This window comes from Coturnix japonica, chromosome 18 (genome assembly GCF_001577835.2).
Source record: "Coturnix japonica isolate 7356 chromosome 18, Coturnix japonica 2.1, whole genome shotgun sequence".
In the NCBI taxonomy this organism is placed as follows: Eukaryota; Metazoa; Chordata; class Aves; order Galliformes; family Phasianidae; genus Coturnix; species Coturnix japonica.
In genome coordinates, this window is record NC_029533.1 from 8547548 (window position 1) to 8572591 (window position 25044).

At 41.1% G+C, this 25044-nt stretch overlaps 1 protein-coding gene across 3 annotated transcripts in view; it reads left to right on the top strand.

The window, feature by feature from the left end:
* The first annotated feature begins 3486 nt into the window (after positions 1 to 3486).
* The window catches only part of CA10 (carbonic anhydrase 10), a 123866-nt gene continuing 102308 nt past the window's right edge, over positions 3487 to 25044 (top strand). Inside the window, exons 1-2 of one of the 3 annotated variants that reach the window (XM_015880346.2) lie at positions 3487 to 3741; positions 4387 to 4873. In XM_015880346.2, coding sequence (XP_015735832.1) covers positions 4813 to 4873 — 61 coding nt within the window. In that variant the 5' untranslated portion in view covers positions 3487 to 3741; positions 4387 to 4812. The remainder of the gene's footprint in view (positions 3742 to 4386; positions 4874 to 25044) is intronic. The other 2 variants (XM_015880345.2, XM_032448264.1) reach the window with 2 other exon arrangements.

The following is a 25044-nucleotide window of genomic DNA, read 5'->3' on the forward strand; positions in this document are numbered from 1 at the left end:
CTTTGGTCCTGAGTATAGTTAAAAATGTGCCAGGGTTATGGCTGTTCATACCTTTCCTCTTCTAAGTGCTACAATGATCAGAGATGAGCAAAGTTTTATGATCCCTTCAAGGTATTTGAAAATGACACTAAATGATGTATATAAAGATTTCTAAAAGTCAGAAGAGCGTTATGTTCTTTTTGAAGGCTTGTTCTCACCCTTTGAATTGTGTTAGGTGCCAATTCCCCTATTCTCTTTCTAGAAAAAACAGAATACAAAAGTTCCACAGATCAGTAATCTACTGAAAGAACTCGCTGATCAGCCACCATGTGTTTTGAGTAACAGCTTTTCTTAGGACTTACATGGCTCTTACCAGAGTTTACTGCAAACACTGACTGTAAACCTTCTCTGTATCCTCATGAGAGTTATTTCAATTTTATAGAGAAAAACTAAGAGAGGCAAGACCAATTTAAAAGCAAGCATTAGTACAATTAATGCTTCCCAGATTTAAGGGAAGAAGTTACAAGAGGGTTAGTTTCTTCTGAATGCTGTGCCACACATACACAGACACCTTACAGTCATCTTTACCCCTCGTGCATGAGATGCCCATGGACCTCAACACAGCATAAAGGCTGACAAGCTTAAGTTTTTACTAAGTTTAGCCAATGGTACAAAGATGAATGGAAATCAAATGAATGCAGGAAATATCAAACCTGTTCACTTTAGTGAGTTACAGGAGATTTGAATTGAAATTCATTCAATAAAAATGATAAGCTGATGCCACAGTTAGCATTTTTGTCTGGTTTGAACTTAAGACCACACCAATGAACACAGGAGAGTTATGTTCTGCTCCACAGCAACTTCTATCCTTCTATCCCAAACACAGTATATCATATTAAACTGGTTCCCTTGGGATCAAACACGCTGCCAAATTCTGTAGTAGGAGTCTGATCCAAAACTCACCGAAGTCTGCAGAAATATTTCAATTGATTTCTGTGGGCTTTGAAATAGGCCCATATTGACATCCATTCAGCATTATTGAATCAAGTCTTCCTGTGGAGCTGCAGCAGCCAATGTGGCTGTAATGATTTCAAAACCAAGCTTCCAGGCCACTGCCAGTCAAATAACATCAGAGCAAGAAAATGACAGCAGAACAAATTCATTATTATTTATCTACATGTAAAAAAATGTAGTCAGTGCTAAACTACTTGTTTATCACCGGCCACTGATGTAAGCAGAAGGTCTGCATAAGGAAGTTTAACGTGCCACAGTTGGGAGATGAACAAAAATTAATGTAGTTGGGATTTTTGGCTATCTGCTAGTGGCCATCGTTAACTGTCAAACTCTTTTCCTGTCATTAAACTCATAGTAAAGTTCTACTGTGATTAAGAGGAATCAAGCACGAGCTTGCTGCATAGGATTTGGCATTCTCTCCTGTCAGCAGTCTGATTCCTCAATGGCTTAATGGACAACACACCCCCTTAGAGCAGGTCACTAGAAGAAAAGCTATGGCCTTTTACATCTACTGCTTGATCCTGCATATTTCTTACTTGCTCAAGACATTTATTTCCCCACATATCACGACATAATTTCAAGGACACTGGTTTAAGAGGAAGGGTGACTGTAAATATGGACATAAAAGGTAAGGGTCTTCCTATGGTTTTACTGTGTTGTGGACAGGGATTCTATTCTAAAAAATTAGTTGTGAAGTCCAACAGAGAATTTACAGCCAACTCCATGGAAAATGTTCACTTGTTAGAGTAAAGGAGTTTAGTAAGCATCAGCAGAAGAGAATTTCCTAAGGCATGTTTAAACACATCTAGATGAGGATGGCATATTCTTTTATAATGCCAGAGCAGGAGATATTAACCTGGCTCTTCAAAAGGGCATAAAGAAGAGATCTGCATCCGCTATTTTACATGATTCAGAAAACACAGACTACTCAACAAACAAGTTCTCGGTCCCAGTAATAACTGTTTCTTCTGCTTTCTTGTGTCTTCATTTAATGTGATCCTGAAGAAGAGCTCCCTGCAGTTCCTATTTCATTAACTTTTTAAGAACAAGATGCAAATTTCATTTCAACATCTTTCAAAATCTACACTTGTCTGTTGCTCCTGGATGACTTGTCCAGAGCCCGCAAGTAATCTATACAGTGACATCCTTGACAAACACCTGTTCGCCCACAGGATGCCTTGGTTCCCTATCTCCTATACATTTCATTTTGCCAAAAAGAGATCATTCCTATTCCTTAAATTCCAGTATTCATACCACATCCACCAAGGAAAGAAATCCCTCTTGCTACACCATCTCACTGCTTACTGAAAATCCATCAGAAATGATGGAAATTCTTTAAGTTAAACTACTTGTCCTTGAAGGCCTGAATAACAGCGGCTCCTGCCCAGCTACACTTTGCTGATCTTACTGGCCAGAAGATGGCAAACACTTCCTTAAAATCCCAAGTCTCTTATAACCCATCGGAGGAGAGAGAGTAAGCATCAGCAGGCACTGCTGCAGTGCAAGGAGTGCTTATGCTACCTTAAAACTACCAAAATCTGTACAAGAAATTACACTGACTACTAAGTGTCTACAGTCCCATTTGTGCTTTCAAACACAATTTGTCCCATTCAGTGTCTTTGAATCACTCAAGAAATCTGTTCTACTGTAAATAAATACTGACCTTCGACTCCTACATATTTCTCAGAGCTGATGGCAATAACAGCCTGTGGTTTGCTCTTGTATAGATCCCCTACTTCCCCACTCAGGGATCCATGCGTTCCCATTTCACTAGAATCCAGGCAAAGGTGCATCTTCCAAGAAGCCCTGGGGCTTGCTGTTTATAAACCAACCTATATGCAATTCATTATGCATGCAGCCCCCGCTGGAGTATTTGTAATATGACCTCTGCGTACCTGCCAAGAGCCGGGATATCTGTTTGAAACCCAAAGCATCCCCCTCCCTCCCCTTTCCCTCTGCCGCGCAGTGATCAATGAAGGCACCCGCGGTCGGACTGCTCGCAGGAGCACCATTTCACATCCCTTTCAACCGGGATTTTTATTTGCGACCCGAAGCTTTTGCTCCCTCCCCTCCCGACAGCGGCGGGGCGATTCGGGGCAGCCCCCCGCGCACTGCCCGCTCAGCACTGCGCAGCTCCCCAGCCCCTCTCCGCTGCCTTTCTGCACTCAGTTTCCCCCCCTCTGCAGAACGGGAAGCCCAACCTCTCCAGGTGCACCTCTTTTTGGATGGGGGAAAAAAATAATAATAATTGAAATTTGGACCCGTGTTTTAAACAAAGTGAGCGGCAGTTTTTGGAATGTGCCCGAGAAGCCGGACGGCTGCTTCTCTTCGCCTCCCCCGCTCGGCCCAGCCCGCTCCCCGCCGCAGACCCCCCTGCCGCGGTGCGGTGCGGTGCGGTGCGGTGCGGTGCGGTGCGGTGCAGCCCCGCCGCCGCCCGCCCAGGCGCCGCCTCCGAGCGGAACGGAGCGCTCAGCCCGCGCCCGTGCGCGCCGCCGCGCCGAGCCCCGCCGTGCCCGGCCCGCGGCATCCCGCAGCACGCTGCGCTGCTCGGGGAAATGGCGAAGTAGAGGGGATACGGGGAGGAGGGGGGGGAAACCGACGAGCAATGGTACCTCCTTGCAGCTAAAGGTGGTGGTAGGTGGCTGCAGAGCGCGGCACGGAGCTTGACCTCGGTTTGTTTTTGGGACTGCAGGCGAGAGTGACAAATCTGATGAGCTGAAAAACAGTAAAAAGCGGGAGGATTTGGGGGTAAGTAAGAGATTGCCCCATAATCGGCAGTACTTGTTTGGGGACGGGTTAGGGGGAAGGTATCTCTGCGGAACTACTGTGGATCGGGGAATGCAATTAGCTGTGCATTGCAGCACAAGTACTTCGCTAAGTCTTGCTCGTGCGCTTAGCTTGCCCTTCCTACCGTCAAACCAGGGAGAAGTTTGGGTTTGTTTTTCTTTTCCTCCCTCTTTAAATAAGTTTTAAAATATCGCCATCCTTAGTGAAGCCAGACGGCGATGCGAACAAACCCCGGCTGCCCGCAGCCTCCACTTCTGCAGGTTGGGATGTGGATTTGAGGGGGAGGGGACGAGTGCTGGTGCCCCCCCACCCGGCCCCGACCCCAGCCCCTCCCGGGGCGGCCGAGCTGCGGGGCCGCTGTCGGAGCGGCCCCGGGGGGCGGCAGCGGCGGGGGCAGCGCGGCCGGAGCCGGGCAACGCTTTGCGCGGGGCAAGAACGACCCCTGCAGTCACCGGGCGGAAAGCAGCCTGGGCTCCGGGGATTGCAGAACGCCCGGCTGGAGCCGGCTGCGTCGCGCTCAGCTCCTTGCCGCGGAGGTGCGGTAGCGTTGGGATGGGGGGCGAAGGCGTTGCAGCGGGTATTAATCTCTTTCCGCTCGTTTTGTAGCAGCAGGAGAGGAAACCCCCTTCCTCCGCCGCCTCCCTGCCCCAGGCATGTTGGCGCTGCTCCGCTGAGACGTGCAGAGTTTGGGGTTAACTCGCACCTGATCGCCCTGGAATAGAGACGCTCCGGACCGGATCGGTTGGGGTTTGTGGTCTATGTCTTGTTGGGAAATCCGGCGGATTTTTTTCTCGCTCGTGGAGGAAGAGCCCTGTCCTGGCTGTTGGCTTCGTGGTCTATTTTGGAGGGCGAAGGAAGGGAAGGGATCTTGCTTGAGCCGTACACAGAGGGAGCTCGGACATGTGTTGTCAGCACATCTGGGGAATACAGTCTGCAAGTCCAGAAGGAAAATTGCTGGGATCGTTCGAACTGCGATATTGATCTTTGTTATTTTTTTTCGCCGAGGGATGCACTTGGCATGAGAATCGGAGGATGGAAATTGTTTGGGAGGTGCTTTTTCTTCTGCAAGCGAATTTCATTGTCTGCATTTCAGGTACGCAACCAGCACAGAAAGGGCGGGTGTGGGCTAGAAATACCCGACAGGGCTGCCGGGGTTTCCCTAAGCGAAGGGTAAGAGATGGATAAATGCAGATCTAAACTGTAGTTGAAAAATGCGTGAACAACGTATCGTGAGTGGATTGTGACAGAAACCATCAGCCATCAGTTCCCCCCCTCATATCCAGTACCTGTTTAGTAATTACGATACACTGGTTGCAGTAATTAACCACAGTGCGCTGATGAAGCAGGTGCTTTGGATTCTGAATGTATTTTGGTTGTGATAATTAATCCCAACACCGCGGTAATCTCAGAATTTCATAGCTCTTGAAGTTCTTAAACTCGGTGGCTGGGATTCCAGCTTTAGAGTCCTCGGTTTTAAGCTTGCAAAGATCTCTCTCCCCTCTAGTATATAGAAATCAGGTAATTTCAGTTGTCACCAGAGCTTGTCCAATTAATGAATAGGCACGGCCGGGTGTCTAGCGTAAAGGATTGGAACAATTTATTCTTGGGGAAAACACTCCCTTCTGCTGCAAAAGCCCTGGCTGCCTTGTTAATTTGTCATGTCAGTCATGCTGGAATAATTATGTTATAGGAGGCAGTAGCAGGAAGGTGAGCAGTTTTCTAGTTTGGGACACTCCAGGGAACCCCATGGGGATCCAGGCTGCCTGTGTCTCCTGCCGTTCCGCTTCCCTGCAGGCTGCTTCTGCCCTCTGGGTGTTGCATAAGTCCAGGAATGAGAATGTGAGCAGCACCAGCCAGTGCACTGCAGGGGGAAGAAGGGCATCCCAGTGGGCATGGCAGAGCCCAGCACAGCTGTGGTGATGGAAACGGAGATCCAAAGCTCCCTTGGGGTCGTGCAGAGAACAGCTCAGGCCAGTCCACAGCCAGCAGTGCCTGCAGCAGCTCATCCTGGCAGTGCCTGCCCCCACTGCGCTTCCCGCAGCGCTTCCCAACTGACCCAGCCTTGCAGCCCTTGGACTGGTGACACTGGTGCTGACATCTGGAGAGGCAGCATCAACATTGATATGTTCTGCCTGCATCTGACCGAAAACTTCTCTTATTCCTAAGCAAATTCTGTTGCTCTCAGCCTGTGTGGAACATCAGTCCTTCTTTTATCCCTTCAGACTGGCACCATCTGCTACCAGGCACTCAGGTGACACCGGCAGCACCCCAAGCTGACCTTCTACTGGTGCCATTGGTGTCATCAGAATAATTCTCTCTCTCTTTAGAACAGCAAAACCTGCTGCCTCTTGTCATTTAAATCTCACGCTTATCTATTTAGCTCAGCATGATGTGCCACCTGTCCAGTTCTCTTCAAATTAGGCACTTCCTTAAGTACCACGGTGAGAATGGAAAAACGAAGGTTATCGCTTTCTTGGCTGTTCTAACAGTAATACCTTGAGACAAAAAAAAGCTGTCCCATTCTCTGCAGGTCCTTATGCCATGCAGTTAGCTGCCAGCATTTCCTAATCTTCCTCCCTCCTTTCTTTGCTTACCCAAATGAGATCCCAGGCTCCTGAAGCTGACAGTGATGTCAGTCCTGCAGGGGTCTCTTCCCTCTCTATCTCTCTCTCATGTTACAGAGGATTCCCATTCCTGTTTTCCTTTTCACTTTCTTTTTTATTATTATTATTTTTTTCCTTTTAATTTTGTTGTGGTGGAATAGATGGAATAAGTGAATGATGGAAAGCTTTTGCTGCATGGGCAAAGCTGGGGTTTCAAATGATTTCTTTTAGCCTTTTAACCACACAGGATGAACACAGAGGCATTTAGCCTTTGGTTTTTTGTTTTTGTTCTTCCTAGGGATTTTTGTTTTTTTCAGGAATCCTCAGGATTTGTCACCTTGGTGAAAAGGATTTAGATCTGTAGATATCTGACTGGCACTAATGCTATGTATCTTTTCTCTGTCATCCTTTTTACTCTATGTTTTGTAGCATACCGTATAACTGGGGTGTCTGGATAACAGCCCAAGGAAGGGAAGATGTAACAGGCTCTCTTAAGGCTTGCCTGCATTTAATGCTGGGTTCTAGGAGCTGTATCTGTTTAGCACTTCAGCACTGACCAACCATTCAACACGTTGCTGAAAAATCCCCGCTGTTGCAGCACAGTGTTACAAACCACCAGACTGTGAACTAAAGGATGTTGTCACAGCAGTGAAGAGACAGGACAGCTCTGTGCATGGATCTTTCCTGAACATCAGCAGACTGAATTCAGTGTCCATGTCAACCTGCAGTGGCCTTCCCACTAATTTCAGTGGATATTTGGATTAGGGCCTTTTAAGTGCTGCTGTTCAAAGGGATTGTGTGGTCATCGAACAGAACTGACTATCAAGATAGCTCATAAGTAATCTATCATTATTAGTAAACTCATCTATTAAAGATAGGTTCAACCTATATCACAAAATCTTTTGCTTCTTATTTAATGACATTTAGATACAAACTATGCTGAACAGAGCCCTTCTGCTGTTTCTTATTTAAATTATGAAGATATACAATTGGCTTTTTGGTATCTTTCCCATTATTTTTTATGACTTAGTTTTGGTAGGATCTTAATGCATGGAAAAATGACCTATTAAAAGAAGGCATGTGCATTTTCAAAATATTATCTAACATTTTTTATTAGGCAGTTACTTGTACGTATGTTGCATTGCTTGGTTTAGAAGACATGGTACGGAGATTTAGGAATATGGAAATATTTTTTAATTACTGGCTCTTATGTTTGGCAAATTGTTTATCGTTGAACTTTGCAAACAGCATTTTAAGATCTCTCGGTGTCCTGAATTAAGGCTTTTGCAACTTGAAATTGTTTGTTTGAAAGGGGAATTTGTGCAGATGGAAATGGGAAAGAAGAATAGACTGAAGGATCAAGAAATTTGTATCTTTTAGAGAGAAATAAAAGGCCTCTCTTTCCTTCTAAGTCATGATGCATATTTATTCCTTTGAGGTGTAGTCTCTGAAGAAAAGTAGTCTTGATTCATATTATGGTCTTCAAGGTTTTGTTCGTTTTAATTGCAGTGTAACACAAAAAGAGCACAGGGTAGTCAAAATGCAGATGTCCTCCAAACAGAATGCTGAAATAAGACCCCTCTGCTTCCTTTGAAGATGCAGATCATGATGGTACAGAGGCTACACTGTTTATGGGAAAAGGATTAGAGCTGATAGTATGACAACCAAAATTTTTCCTTTCCTGGTAAGAATAATAAGATGAATTACCATCAGTGTTCTCAGCAGTAGGTTGGATGCTTTTGATCCCATAATGGCTGCCATAGTTTTCTTGCATTGCCATTTGTATAAACCAGTGCATTTTATATATATATATATATAAATATTATATATATATATATTGTGATTCTAAATATTAATAATCAATTTCAGGATAAACACCAGGATACTGTTTTGAAACTCTTGCAGAACACTGCATTTAAATAAGAAGAAGATACTATAGTAGGCATTAATAAGAAGATATCAATGTACATTTTCTGTTAATGCATCAACAAAATGATTTATAGATCCTGTATGTTCAACAGCCTTGTGGCTTCCTATGAACTGGTACATTACCTCTTACTATTTTGGCTTGCAGGATCTAAAATGGATGAAATTTGTGCAAGTCTCACAGCTCTCATTATTTGAAAGCATTTTCATCTTTCGCTATCATCTTGAAGTCACAAAGGGGCACATCCTTTCTTTGATGTAATTGCTTTGACCTATTTGGCAGAAGTCATGTGAGCTGTAAATCATGTATCATGAACAATTATCTCCTGTATATCAAGTGTCTCCTGGCATTGAGGTCTACAGAGGTACTTGGAGCACAGTGCATTTCATTTTCTGTCTTGCTGCTTCTGCAGTCTCTGAGCACTTATTACCTGGCATAACACTGGGATGTCCTATAGGAACTTTAAATTATGCCAGGGCTTGAATTAGTAATTGAATGATGATGAGTAAGGTCTGATAACTCTTCTTTTCTTACTGTTATACAACCTGAGGTAATTCAAGCTAGCATAAGTGGTTCCATAGAAGTGAAGAATACCAAGGCTCTCATGTACATTAGTAGCTAACACTGAGTAGCTCGTTATGTTTGAACAAAAATGCTGAAACCACGTTAATTATTTGAGAATAATTATTTTAGAAATAGCTTTTTCTGGCACTTTTGTTAAGAAAGAAATGTAGTATCCTGGGGGAAGGAATTATTCATAGCACAGATATATGTGAGAGGAAGGCAATCACTAGGCACATAGGCAGGTAGAATGTGCAGCCTGGTACATCTGGTGGCTAAGATCTTCTGGCATCAAATTTGCTGTAGTATTCCTTTCTGCTTTATCCTATCCCCACGGCTTCATGTGTGTGGGCAAACCTTCATGCTTGCATGGAATTTGTTGATATTACTGAAAATCCACGTGGACTCAATCCTCCTGCTCACATTCAAACACAGGATGGAGGCCATATGTTATTCTCAAAGCCTCTTCGTTTCTTATCATTTGAATGCTTTCTCACTTCAGAGATGTTGCTGCCTTTTCAAAAGGTGTGAAGATGTTTCTGCTTTAAAATCCTATGGAAATAGCCTTGTAGTCCCATATAAGTGTCTGCTTTACTTTTGTGTGTGTGTGTCCTGTATTTTTCATCCTTCTATTTTTGTTGTTAGTTTTACAGCTAAAGCGTGACCAGATAGGCGCTAAAGTGTAAAAACAACACACATATTTTTAGTTCATGTAAAGGTAGTCGAAGGGAACGTTTATGAATAGTTTTGCACATATTATGCTGAGCTATTTTCCATCCAGTAAACTGAAGAGAAGAAACAAGTCTTCTGTGCTGTTGTTTTACAGGTCTCAATCAGGAAGACACCCAGTTTCAAAGTGGCCTTTTGGCCTTGTTGCATTCCTCGCTAACAGTTAAAGAACTGTCCAAGCTCTTCCACTGTACTGTCTCAAAGATACAACAGGAAGTTATTATTGTCATAAGAGGGATGAGTGAAACAGAAACATTTTATATCTGTATTTTGTGTACTGCGGAAGCCTTTCTGGTGATACAGGCAAGCATTGGGTGTCTCACAGGTAGTTTAAAGTTATTTATCAACATGGAAAACATTTTCCATATTATCCAACTGCTTAGCAACTGACGGTTGAGTTAAGAAGACATAAGGGAACCTACATTCACACCTACTTTAAAAGACCTCAGAACTCTGAGAATATTATAAACGGCTTTAGTGCTAATGAGATTTAGGCCTTACATATTGTGAAAACCTAAAGCCTGACAATGAGGAAAGCTTTTGATGGTGGGTCTCCATGCTCCTTTTGAGGGCAGGTGCCACACACAGCTCTATCCAGGGCTGCATCCCTAACATTTTTCCTTTTTTCTTTATTCTTGTTTCTTTATTCCTTATTCTTGTTAAAAAAATTATAAATGATCACTTCCCACACATTGAGAGCACCTAAAGTAATAGTCAGAATCAAACAAAATATTCTTTGTTTTACATTATTTGGTATTTCTCCATGCTAAAATATTGCTGGTTTAGATCGGTGATATCAGTATTTCTGTACTAAAATAAATACTCCACAGTGTCATCTTTTGTAACATTATTGCCAGAAAAATATCACAGCAGGTGAAACTCACGGCAAATAATTATAAAATACTTATTAACAAGATACTTAAATAAATATAGATATTATCCATAGTGTTATATATTAACTTAAGCATTCTTTCTTTCTTCCTGCATCAAGTGCTTAACTTGCTCCGAATATTCTGTTTGTCATCTGTCTTTTATGTGTGGAACAGACAGAGCTGTGCACTGGCTGCTCCAAAGTGGCTTTTAAGCACGCAGGGAGGAGGAAGCTAAGCAGCATTATCATTTTTTCCTTTCTAAATGTGTTGACATCTCTAGCTTTTGGAAGTAATGTTTGAGTTGATAGAGGGAAAATGTGTGGTTTTTTTTGCAAAATCATCTTGTCAGTTTTGTGGGTTGTTTCCAAATTAAGTTCTTTCCTACTGTTAGCTACTATAATGCCCTGTTCTGCTTCAAAAATATTCCTCAGAATGGAGTTTTTCCATTCTGCCATGGGTAGAAAGACTAGCTCAGTAGGACACCTACAGAATTTTCCTTATTAATGCTGAAAGAAAAAGATAACGAGTAATACTGAAAGGCCTTTTGGCACACGTGACTGAAGAATGGCATCGTTTGAAGTGCTGCTGGAATGATCACACTTTCCAGCAAAGTGCCTGATAGCTCTTCTCCTGGCTCTTGGGTCAGGAAGAATTGCTACTGCCACAGCTGCGTTTCCTTTGGCCAGGTGGAATACTTGGGCTGCTAGAAGGAGCATTAATTTGCATTTGCCACTATGGCAGAGAAAATAAAATGATAATTGGTTTCTGTTTGTGAGAAAAGTAGCAGTGAAGATAGGTGTATGCTGGATGAAAAGGATAAATACACTTTAATACACTGTCCCCAGAAAATGAAATTTCATGGAGAACATGCTATCTGTTCACACATGGGTGGACACTCACACCACTTACAGGAGAGGCCTGCTGTTTCCCATAGGGGAAGCTGTGGTTACAGGAAAAAATGGCAAATGTTCTTTGAAAGAACAGTGTTTGAGGCGGAGTTGGTCCTAAACCAGCTTGGGAGTATATGAGCAGCAGATTTCTCTGAATGGGATTGTAGAGTATGGATTTTTCCAAGAATGAAAATAATGAATGGAAAGAGACTGAACTATATTTCAGTCAAAAAGGGAAAAACAATGGTGTGTTTCAGTGATAAGCCCTGTAACAGTCTGCAGGCAGTAAGTGGTGTTGGCCACAATAACATGACGGAGAAACTGAGGTAAAATGCTGTGTGACAGATCACCCAACAGCAATATAAATATTTAACAGCAGTTCCTGTTCACACTCACTTGCACCTTGCAGCTCTAGGATTATTCTTAAGCCTTGTTTCTGGTCAGAGACTGACAGTGAATCACTTCACAGCAGTGAGGGGGCATGAGGCCACCATGTCGGCCAGAAGGAGGCAAGCCACAGCCCTGGCCTGCCTTGGGTCACGTATCAGTGCTGAGCCCATGGGGATATTTGGGTACCTCAGCCTCAGCCTCGTGTCCTGCTGTTCCTTACCTCGCTTCCCCTTGCTGATAGGCTGAAGAAGCTTGACGTGGACATGTCTCCTCTCCTTGGACATATGCTTCACATTCACAACTGCAGCAGCAGGAGGCTGAGGGCAGCCAAGGCCCGGGCCTTACCTATCCTGTGGGGCGGGGAAGCTCAGCAGACCCAATGACTGCTGCAGTAACTGGATATGATGTGCAAATGGATGTGGGCATTCACCTGGCTTCCTCATTATTTTTTTATTTTTTGTCTTTTTATCTTTTTGGTTTTCTTTCATTAGTATTCCTATTTATAAGTATTGTCTTATTGTTATGGTAAGTTTTTGTGCCTACTGGAAAGCAAAGCAATCTACAAGGACTACACTATCTCCTCTCATTTGCCCAGCTGTTCCTGGGGGTACAGTGTGGCAGTTAGTAATTGCAAGTGGGATTTAAAGTTACCTGCAGATGCATAATTTCTATCTTCAGTAAACCCCTTGGCTCTCTCTCCAAGTTGTTAACAATTCATCTTTGCCAGTCTGTAATTGTGCCTTGGCTCTTAGAGTCACAGGTATTTAGCTCACTGTGGAAAAAGGACACAAAATAGAGTAATAAATAATACTATTTACTTTTATTAGGTAGCATAAGTATGTTTTCATTCTTGTGAACTAAAAACAGTCATTCTTTTTGGATAGCATTGCTACACATTAATACACAGATCCAGCAAAATGCAAGAAGTAAGAGATATGCTGAAGTGTTTTGCTGTATCTGAGTCTTAATGTGAGATTGTGTGAAATAATTTAGATTAAGAATGTACTCGAGAGCTTTGCCAAAGCAAGGGCTGGGAGGAGTATTATACGTGAATAATACAAAATCTTTGGAAATACCCAGTTTAGATGAGGAAAAATTTTCATAATCCCTGATTAAGTCTAATACTTGTAAAGAAAATAGTTTTGATCATATTTATTCTTTGTGTGGTAAAGCAAAGACATGGACTTCCATGATATGAATAACACAGCAAGAGAAAGTGTGCAATCAGAATTGCAATTCTTTGGATTATGGTTAGTTAATACTTGCTGTATGGATGCCCTGAATGGAACAGATGCCATTTTTCCCAACAGTAAACAGATTTCCCCTGGACTACAGCAAACCAAATTAAAACAAAACAAAACAAAACAAAAACCAGCAATAACAAGAGCTAGGTGACAATTCATCATGATTTTCTTATGTGATGTTATGTTCCACTTTTTCCAGTACATAACTGTATTTAACTTAGATCAGACCTGAAGTACAGAAATAAAGAGGACGTGCCATGTGAAGGCCTGGGCTATGAGGCTTCTTGCCTGAGTGCTGCAGGGATGGCGGCACAGCTGTGCTGTGGGATGAGGAGAGACTCAAAAAACCAGGTGGTGCCAACAGTGGTGCCTGGGGAAACCTCCTGCCAGTTTTGTGCGAGCAGCTGGCACAGCCGAGATTGCATAAGCAGAGTTTAGTCAAGCAGACAGAGGAAACTTCTTGTGGGGAGTATATAAAAATACTTGTGGTTCTGTCTATTGTGCTGTCTGTGACCAAAATGAGCCAAACTTCACCTCTGTGCAGCTGAGGGAAGGAGGTAGCACAGCCAGTATGTATCAATTGAAAAGTTCCTCAACTTTTAAATGAGGTCAGCATTCATACATGGTGTTAAGATTAAATTTCTACTGCAGCAAGAAAGTTTACTTAACTACTGTATTACTTATGAAAATAGCTAGACAAAGCTCCATGTTTACATCACCTTTATATATGTTGGCTGTATCTACCAAAGGGGTTGGAATTTCTTCTCCTTCAGCCATTATCGTGCTTTGGCTCTACTTGGTGCTGTACAAACACATAACTCTCACACCTTGTGCTTCTAACTCTCACATTTTAAGTTTACTCTTTGCAACTGCGACCTTCTGTGTCTTCATGCTTTTAAATACCTCCTTACTTCACAGTAACAAAAGAGTTTATCTGACAAGACAGTCATTGTCTTCCTTCTAATGCTTCTGAAAAAGAACCCGTGACTCAGGTTTCAGAATGCAGCAGAGAACAGTTGAATATAAATCCTTTCTGAAAGGTCTCCCTTTCAATGTCTGCTTTACTGATAACCCAGTAATTGCTCTTGAGGACCAAAAGAAGATGTGTCTTCATCACATAATATCATCACATCTCTGGACATCTAAAAACTGATTCTAATCTTTGAATACTTGAGAACACTCCAGAACTTAAAATCTTGAAAATAGAGCATTATTAGATGGAAAAACAGAGCACACAGCATAGTATTAGTGCATTAAAAAAAAATCCCTAAGTGTTCTGGATGTAACTTTTACTCATATTATATAAACTGTATGGAAATAATCTCCTGGCATTTGCTTGGAATGACAGTCATCAATTCCTACACATTTATTTAAAAACTTACATAGAAACAAACACAAACGTGTTTTGGATGTTCTGCCCAGGGGGAAAAAATAAAACAAGCTTTGCTAATGCAGACTGAAATAAAGCGTGAAGTACAATATTCAGATCAGCTCCTAGCTCATACAGGTAGTGTGCTGCAGAATTACTCCACCAAAAATATGTCGGCACTGAGTTTAATCAAATATTAAGCAGAGGTTTCCTGGTACACAGTCCCGTTAAAAGCACACTGTGACCTCTGCTGCTGGGATTCAGGTATGTGAGGGAACTGTGCTTAGAAGCTTTGCTGGTCATGTGGTCAGAATGATTTTCAATCACTTTGGTCATTGCTGGATTAAAATTGAGGCTGCAGAGATTAATGGTCTGTTGTTACTAATCCACTAAACCTCTGCTCCTAGATCTTTTAAATTGACTGAACCTATAGATTGTTAAGTAACTGAGAGATATGGTTTGTAATGTTTTTAACTATCCCTTGTGATGTTTGGCTTTAGCAGTATCCTGTCATTCCTGACTCCTTGCAACACTGATCTGAGCTCTTCCTAAATTGAACTTTATATATTTTTATTTATGTTATTCTATAGCATAATAAAAGTTGATGTCATTTTAAATGAACATGGATGAACTAAGTTTTACTGTGTTTAGACGTGAGTTCATGTTAGTAGAAACTCAAGAACAAAGAAACTAAACCTTGTGTTCATTTCCTTGCTACAAGTGGTGGCCATTAATGTCTTTTAGGCTCTATTTACCATGTCTGTGCTTTAGGCTGCAAGTTGGACTTGTTTTGACTTTCGTGTGTAGTTTTGTGAAACACTCCGTTCTAAAAGTGTAATTTTAAAAAAAGAATAAAAATGTGTTTGGTTTTGTCACAGAAGAACCTAAAATGCCTTCTTTTCAAAATGGTTATTTCCTTTGATAGAAAGAGTTGAATACCTGGTACATGCCAGGTGGGTGCAGATACAACACACATCATATACAAAAAGAAACTGGTTTTGGCTGAATACTTTTGAAAACAGGCAAGCTTTAAGCAACTAGGTTTTGATGTTTGCTGAAACCACGGTGTAATTAACCCTTTAACAGGAAGCATGCTTAAATTATATCTTGCTTTGAATGCAGTTTTGATTCCTATCATTATATGATGAAAACAGGCAGAAATATTTTTGCTTTTGTGTTCGCTGCAGAAGATGTGGAAAAGGTGTAGGAAGGAAAGGTTTACATTTTAACTGTAGTTGCATTTGTCTGCCTGGAAAAAGGGAGTATAAATTAATTACCCATTAAAATCATTGATAAAGAATGCAATTCTGATTTAAAGGGTCAGTATGTCATAAAATTTTATGATTATTAACTTATTAGAGTGCATTCTGCATGTTTATACTGACATAAAGTAAAGTAATGTGGCTTTAACTTTATAATTAACTTCCATCTCTGTGAGAGAATTCTAGTGATTAAAGTAAGCTCTGTGTTTCATGCAGCCATCTCTGGTTTTGAACCCTGGTGTTTTTTGCCTTCTGGTGTCACAGTGGTAGCATGTCTTGATTAAGGACTGCAAGGAGCTTTTACATCTGCTCTTGTTACAAAGCTATGCAGGATAAACTAGGCCAAGATAGCTCATCATGCAAACTATGGACCTCCGATTGCTTCTTTCCCTCTAGATTTAATAATGTGTTCAGATAAAACTGGGACTGTGGAAGTAAACTCAAAGCACTTACATGGATTTTTGGTGATTTCTCAACATTATCTGAAGAAAGACAAAAGCATTAACAGAAGACTTAAATATATGACTGTATGAAAGAGATGAGATCCCCCAAGAAGTCATTGCCAGTCATTAGGGAGTACAGTCCTCATCCTCTAGGAAATCAGAGTTCAACATCTAAGCAAAAACCAGTTTCCCTTACTGAGGGGTGTAGGTGAATGAAAATAGTTACTGTAAAAGTGGACAGAAATAGCAACCTTACGTATGCCAGAAGTACGTGATACCATATAAATGTAAGGCCAGGGCTCCTGTGATGTTCCGTAGAAGATTGGTTTGGGAGAACTAGACTCTAACTGAACTTCCAATGTAAGGGAGGTGAATAAAGTTTGCAGCTTTGTAGGCAGGATTTGAAGCTTTTACCACATGTTGTGGTCTAAATTACAGCCGTACAGTGGGGTGGAAAACTACCCTGATCTTTAGCTAGCACTTTGGCTGGCCATTGGGAGCTCTTTCCACCCAGTTCGGTCCACCTTGCACACACTGAGTGAAGTAACACCAAGAGTTTCCCTGTGTTTGTGTTGGTGTACTTAAAGGCTTCATGGAATTCTGCTCTATAGCCCCATATAATAGCTGAAAATGTCTTTCATTGTCAAACCTAACTTTTTCTGTTTAGACACAAGTAGCTCTTTATAATCCTGCTGAGCAAGTGAGAAATACTAACCTATTAAAATTAGAGCAGTTTTTACCCTCTTGGTTTGAATGTAAAATAACAAGAAGCCAGATCCTGTAGTTATGTAAATCAGTGCAACTCGAAAGCTGTTTTCTACTTTGTAAGAGAAAGGAGCCAGCCCAAAGCACGTGTGCTTGGGGATGGGGTCCTGGGGTGCATTAGTGTGGGGAGTTTGTCTTTTGATATGAAGTAAAATGCCCTCTAGCTCTGTTAACCCAAACATTTATTCTGTGCTTCTAACCCAGGTTTAAGTATGACTGAAATATTCTAACAATTGCCAAATAAACGTGTAGTTTGCTCATTTGGGGGGATTTGTTTTTGCAGCAATCGTACAAAGAGGGCCCTATTATCAATACTCCCTATTTTTTTTTAAAGCTTCTGCCATCTCTTGCACTCCTGGTATTGCTGTTTTTTTCTCAGTTGCTCTTAAAGGCAATATTAACAGATGGTATGCATTGCTCATTAAATCTGCATCTACACCTCTCCAAGGACTGCAAAGATGTTGGGAAACAGACCATGTTACTGCAGTAAGCGCTTAGAAGCATGAAACTTACTGTGCTATTCATGAGCAGATTTCAGATTTGGTATGTTTTAAGTGCTTTAGCAGTAGGGTTACAAATACCTTGTTTGAATATTTCTATTTTAGCCCAGCCTGGGTATGTTCTGCTTTCTCACAGACTGGATGAGGTGTCTGTGTTCCTTTCATGCTTTCCATACTTGCTCTTTCATAGCTTTATAGTCCACAACTATTCCCTTTTACATAAATTAGGTTCTTAATGCTAGACATTAAACCTGGATATTCCCAGATATTTCTAGATATTCCCCACCACTGATTACATGCATCATATGAGGTACTTGTGCTTTCTCTTAAGATCACTTGCCCTGTAATGCTTAGCTCTTCTTTTTGTCCTGCCTGTAGTAATGACCCTCTGAAAACAGGTTAGATGTATCGATGATACTTTTAGCCCTTCTGATTTCCAGTGTCTGAGGAGACAGCGCCTTGATGTGTGAGTCAGGAGGGCATTGTGCTGCTGTGGAATTTATCTTCTGAGTGTTTCACGTTTGTGGTGAGAGATGCAGAAGCCCAATTAGCAAATAAAAATTACCATTTCACCTTCTTTGTTACTCTGATTTGTAACTGATTTGATCTGCCCAGCAATACTAAACATGTCAATATGGCCAGAAATGAGGTGCTCTCCTCTTGTTTCTCTTAGGTTTTTCTCTTCTTTGGAAATGCTGGGTCAGAAAGGTTCAGCTGCTTCTGATTCCAAGGTTACAATTTTCTTTTCTAGTTGATCCATGTTAAGGGTAAGGAAGCTAAAAAGTGAGCAGTACCTTAAGTGGAAATGATAGCTACCCTTACCATTTGTATAGAAAGAACCATTTTAACCCTTCTGTGTTTGAGATGGTCTAAATGGGCAATGAAAAGTGTAAATTCATTTCCTTCTCCTACAACATTGCATATATATTTCTGATTTTCCACAGGCCAAGATCATTTCATTTTCTATAAGCAAAGCTTCTATAAAAAGATATTTTAAATAAATCAATTTCATTATTGGGCTACAAAAAACAGTGTAGGCCCTCCTGGGATGAAATGAACCTACTTTGTATACATTTAGGTTGTTTACTTGGAAAGAGGCTAAAGTGAACCTGGTAAACACTGTACATTTATGCAGTATGTTTTCTGAATGCAGACAAAAGATGCACCTGACCTTCTGAAGAATCAGGGGGAGGAATACAAAGATCCTGACTGTTTTAGTCATCAAATCTTGGCCTTTTTTTCTTTTTTCCCAAGCACTTTACTAAGAGTACAGAAGCTGTTGGCATCCTGAAAGACAAAACAGATAATAACTTAAATGCTCTGAAGTTCTTCACTATGCGCTGTTGACCTTTGAGGCATCTGACTACTTACTAAGATTATTTCATTAGTATTTGCACACTGACTTGCTGCCAAAAAGTCAATCTGCTTTTCCACTGCATGGTTTTATTTTGAAGGTCTTCAGCTGTGGAATAAAATCCAGCATGTAAAAAAGAGCTGGCAGAATTGGAAGATTTCCAGTGAAAGCTTTCCCAGGTTAAACTCTGGTGATGCTGAAACATTACAAGTGTTTTATGTGGCCTCCTTTCCCTTGTGCCTTACCTAACATAGCTGTTCCTGAAGAAGGGCAACAGTTGTAGTTCCCACTGCCCCCCAGAGAATGTTCTACTTCTTATTTACAAGATGGCATTTATACATCATTTGGACTTGGGTTTTGTCAATCTCAAAACAGTTTTTTTAAGATATTTATGATGACCTTTACAATTCCTCTGATAGGGTTGATTAGTTAGGATATAAATCACAGTATGGATCTCATATTCATGTGCTTAACCTCCTTGTGTTATTGAAAACACTTATGCTGGCTATTTAAGACAACATGAGAACAACAAACGTCCTATTTACTGAGCGTACAGGGCTGAGATAATTTTTGTTTATGATGGGCTCATGATGATGAGCCAGCCAAATACCTGGAGTCTGTAGGATGAAGGTACAGTTTATACTTTATCATTAGACTTTGAGTTCAATCCTTTGGTATATTGGCAAGGCCTGCATTTCACAAGGAGTGGACTAAAGTAATTCTCATGTTCCAGTCCAGTGGAGTAAACAAACAACTACATTCTGCAAATGTTGCAGACTTGGGATCTGTTTCAAGGAAAGCCCAATTAGAAGCTTAAGAAGGCAGCCTAGCCTGTCTCCTTGGGATAAGGCATGCATGACTGCAGGTATTTATCTAGTGCCTGACAGGACGGAGCTCTTCTCTTAATTGGAGCTTTTCAATGCTACTTCAGCCTAACCAATGTGCACAGTAAGTCAGCACAGCTCCACTGATCTCACTAAGTATACACCTGACTTGCACTAACTGTAAGCTATCTCCTCCTAGAGACAAGAGCTGGGGATCTTACATTCATCTTCATGTACCAATGAAGACGAGATGGTGTTATTGTTACTCTCAGTTATTCCCAAGTTAATACAGTGGAATCACTGTCTCAGGAGACTCCCAGGCCTCTGGCTTTAAGGGCTGTAAAGTTTTAGATGAAGGATCTCTCTTGCCTGTTTATTCTTGAATTCTTTTTTCCAAAGCTTTTGCTGCTGGCTATTGCTGCAGATCAACATGATTCTAATGCTTCTTTCCCCTCTTTCAAACACACACAGGGCATGGGCTAATGGGAGATGGAGCAGCTCTGAGAATCTTTTGCAGGAGAAAGAAGGATGTAAAAGGTCCAGAGCAAAGAGAGTCCACGAGTATTAAGACTTCAGAGTTTAACCACTAGTTCACTGTCTTCTACATTTAGGACATTTGCTAAAAAGCAGTAACTCAGCAAAGTGTGTTTCAACAGCTGAGATCCCTGGTTCTGTTCTTTCTGATGCAGTCCCTGCCCCTTTCCTTTCACTTCTTGTTAATACCATTACTACTGGTCCAGGTGCTCACTATCCATATCCCCTCTCCCACTCCCACAGATCCCCCAGTAGCCTACTCTTAAATGAAGGGTTCATATCTCATCTACTGACTGCCTTGCACATTATTTGATCTGCTCTGCTGTTGTTCTTACTTTCATATATAACACACATATTTATTACGGTGGCAATTGCTATGCAAATTGTACACAGATATATAGCACATCACAAACATGCATATGAATCTTCATGTAAGCATGATAAAAATGAAGTCAGCATCTGAGAGAAACAAATTGCCTCGACAGACTTCAAATAAGTTACAGATCCTGCACCTTCATCAAATGAAGTGCTTTGGGCAGGATTTGTGTATATGCTGTAACTGGGACTGGCTGGGTGAAGGCAGCTGTAGGTGCTGGGGTGGGAAGACGAGAAGACAGTTGGTGCGGAGGAGACCGTGTCTGAATGAGGTGCTGTGGAATGGAGGAGGCAAGGAGAGAAAGAGTGGAGAAAATTAGGTTTGGTATGGGAAGGACAGGAAAGAGCTGACCTTGTAATCACTTTGGTAGGTACAAGAGGGATGGCAGTTGGTGGATTTTTCTTTCTTAGTTTTCTTAAAGAATAAGAGCAGGGAGAGGCAAGTGAAGAATTTTTATTCTCACAATCTGAAGTTATCTTAGCACTCAGAAATCATGAAGTAACTGAAGTAGGGTTACGTGCAAGGGCTGTGTGGGAAAAGACACTAATTCAGCACTTTGTCAGTTTATTGCAGAGGTTGTAGGACACAGTGAATTAAAGAGGACTGCAGGAAGAGAAGATGGTCACATAGACTTCTCTAGAGAGAAGAATTTTATCCCCATCTCTGCCAGAGCTTGAGTTGCTTGGCAACTCACTTTAATCAACCTTCCCAAGGGTGGTCACTGATTATATGTTTCCTTATTCCCCCAAGGCTCCATTTGCAGAAGTGCTGAACAGATACAGCTAAAAAGATCAATGGGATAAATGTTTTGTTTGAATCAAGTGAATCAAGTCTAAACACAGTAAAAATCATACAGTGGGTTCGCTAATTGGCTAATCAAAAGTTGGGAATATCTTTCTTTTGGGAGTTTGAATTGTGTGCTAAAAGAAAACATGACACTTTTACCTTGAAATCCTAGCAAGACTGTGACTGAAGTAGCCTTTCACAGCACTGCCTGGTTGGTTACAGATAATGAGCCTTTGAGGTTTTCTTCTGCACAGAGAGCTGAACCAGCAGCCCTTGCTCTCTATCTCAGTCCCAAGTGTAAGGCTGGGATAAATAGAGTCACATAGACATCCTAAGGAAAACATAAATGAGACCCCTCCCTTTGGACAGATGTGTAATTCCAATTGTTCCCTTCCCCCATACTCTTGCAAACATCTACTAGCTTACCTAACCTAAGAACTGCCAGGTTCTTACATAATTGCTAGGAGCACATTTGAGGTCAGCTCTCGCTCTGTTGAAGTCTCTCTACAATTTGACCAGACTTCATTGGAAGAGAAAGGGGATCAGGCCCGTAAGAAGACAGCTTTTATTCTCTATACAGAAGGAAGAAATGTCTATAGCTGTTATAGCTTTGTAACTGTAGGAATCCTATTGTCCACTTTTTCTTAGGCTGAAGTTTGGAAAACTTTTCCTTCCTAAAGGCCAGGCAGGTATTTCTGTTATTTGCTTGAAGAAAAAGAGCATACATTAAAAATCATCTTATTTTTGTTGTGTTATTGTATGACAGCATTAGCTAACCCAAACAAATGTCTGTATCAGCATTTTGAGCTGATTTAAGATTGATGTTGTGTTTATAGTTGGGATGCTGACCTGGTTAGTACTGTACAAGATTCTCTAGGCTGAAGTCAGCTGAGTTAACGAAGCCACTGGGTTGTCAGATAAAACTTGGACCTTTTTGGGAAATCTGAAAGTTAAAAAAAGAAAAAAAAAAATTTTATCTTTTTCTTTTCTTTTTTTTCACAGAAGTAAAAATTTAATGCTTTTGCTAAACTCCATTTCCAGGAATACACAATTACATTTTATAATGATTTTGAATTAGTTACTACACTTGTACAGTGTTTATCCCATATGAGTTGCCAAACTTTTGGGAGACAATACAGGAGTTTCTCCAGTCTAAACATCATTTGACATGTGATATACAGTACAGCTTTTGAGCGGCTCATACCAACATGCCTTAAAGCAAATGGAATACAATGCTAATGAAGTGGCCCGACAGACAGGGAAATAAGCAGGTGCAATTTAGCTTATAGGTTCAGCCTTCTATAATTATGTTCACTTTGTTTAAAACAAGTCTCTACATAATGCAGCTATTATTTAAGATGTTTTATGCAGCCTTTTTATATTAAAAAGCTACACACACTTCAGGCAGTATATAAAGCATCATTTATAATTGAATACTTACAGGACAAGAAAGGTTAGCTTGCTTATGAATACTACAGCCTACATTGAATGCATCACCATATGAGGAGAGAGGAAAAAGAAAACAAAGGATTATAAAGGGATCAGTAAACAAAATGCTTTCATCAGCTATGCCAGATATTTTTTCTTTCTGGATAACGTTTCGCTCAGAAAACATGCAATGCTCTTTCATTAAGTTAATACTTTCCAATTCCATAAATCCTTCTTCCACCATCCCCATGTGTAAAAGCTCTCACTGCTGCTGTGAATTTCCAAACAGTGATTCACAGACAGGGAAGCAAGGACGTGACCGTGTTTTTTTATCATGTCTGAGGGCAAGCAAAGCACTACCATGGGAACTCTGCAATGGCACAGAGACTTGACTGCTCTCTGTACTTTCTACTTATTGTAATTTTGTGTTCTGATCTGACTACAATTTAAAATCATGGGCTAAAAGGGTGAGATTTCATACAAGCAGGCTCATATGTATGCCAGCAGTAGTGACAAACAACGTGGCATAATATCACAACATGGCAATGTTATTAGCTTTGCTTTTAAAAATAATGCCTTTTTGTTTTGGATAATTTTTCCTTTAGTAAAACTTGATCTCTGAAGAGATAAGGAGATCTATATGGAAGCTTCCTATGTTACCTTAGAAAGCTTGCGAGGCGAGTCCTTTGATATGAGAGATTCTGGAATACTACAAATTGTTTCTCTCACTGTTTTCCATAGTCTCTGATATAATTGTCAGCACACACCATAGTCTGCTCTGCACCGCATTAGTTAGGGCAGGTTGTGTCTGGTGAGCTGCTTAATCATGTCTAGATATGAAATCTGAAGAGTTCTATAGCATAGCACAGTTAGAAGAAGCAAGATATCTTGTGATCTTAACTTTGGAATAGCTCTTTGCGTTGTGCTGCATGCCTTCCTCTCTATTAATTTCAGTGCAGTTTTAGGACTCAGCATCTTCAAGAAATGGCCTCAGTATCCTTGAGCCTTTAAACTTCAATACATTATTAATGCCAAATTAATAGGCTTCCTTTAAAAGGAAACCACTAAGTTCCTTCCTCAGAAGCATGTATGATATTGACATCTCATTGGCTTTCTGACCTACGTGCTCTTTGTACTCTCTAAACATGAAGTTACCAATCAGTAAAAGAACAAATATACAGAATGTCCCATTAAGTGCCACAGGCAGATCTTAACTCATTCTTTTCCTTCCCTTCAGTAAAATGATTTCTGTGGCAGTCTTACCCCTGTGGGAGCTTGCCCAGAATTAATATTTATCACTGCTAAGGCAACTCAAGAGTAAAAAAAATAAAGGTCTTCCAATTAACCTCAAGACAAATGGCATGGCATCAATATTAGTGCTTGATCTTCAAAATACAACAGCTGCCTCATACCACACTGAATGCTATGGCTTCATGAAAGCCTGTGGCCCAGAATGTGATATGGAAAACATTTGAAAGGCTTAATCATAAACGCAATGAATCAATAATGCTTAATTGCCATTATTTTCCACAGTGTTATGAGTAGAGACATGGACGTAGATAGAAGCATTAAGGCAGCCTTCAGTCTACTGGGAATCTGGGCAGAGAAAATCTGAAGTCAGAACCCGTCATAATGTAATTTGCAGTTGTTCTTCCTCACCACTGCAGTTCATCAGCTCCTCAGCAGAAGTTGGTTCTTGGTTTACTGATACCAGACATTTCTTAACAAGTAGCAAAAACTTGTAACTTTGTAGCTCAACCTCTGTAGCTAAATCTTACTTCCTTATAACCTACATGAGGGAGAGTCAACATACATGAATACATTGAAGCACAGGTGCTTTGCTTCATCCAAACTTGGACAAAGTGCAGAGAAGCAGCTTTTGTTTTCAGAATTTTGAACTAAACAACGTAAGATAATTGGACGAAGCTGAACACTGCAGTTTCAGTGGGAACCCAGAAGAGTAACCAGAGGGAAAAGTCATTTGAGTCAGATCAGCTGCCAGGATAAGACAGAACGGATAAGAAAAGATCATGTCTTACTCATCTCAGCTGCCAGCCATGTTGTATTGCATCGACATTCCAATTCATTAATTACTGCTTAGTCTTCTTCTGTGCTAACCCTTGTGATTGCTCTGTGCTTCTGATTTATCTTTTTGCTGAGACCCGAATTGGAAGCCTCAACAGACAAAAACAGAAGGAAAAAACAACAGGAGCTGTGAAAGCCTGCCTCTTCACACCACTATGGGGCAAGCTGCAGATGGGATCATTCCAGTAACTTAGCCATAAACACCAGCTGCCTACCACCTACTGTGCAACATACTGAGTATGACAGTAGTACAGCAAATCCTGTCCATCCATAGTACTCATTGCCCACGTAATTTCATTTATAAATGTGCTGAGCAGTTATC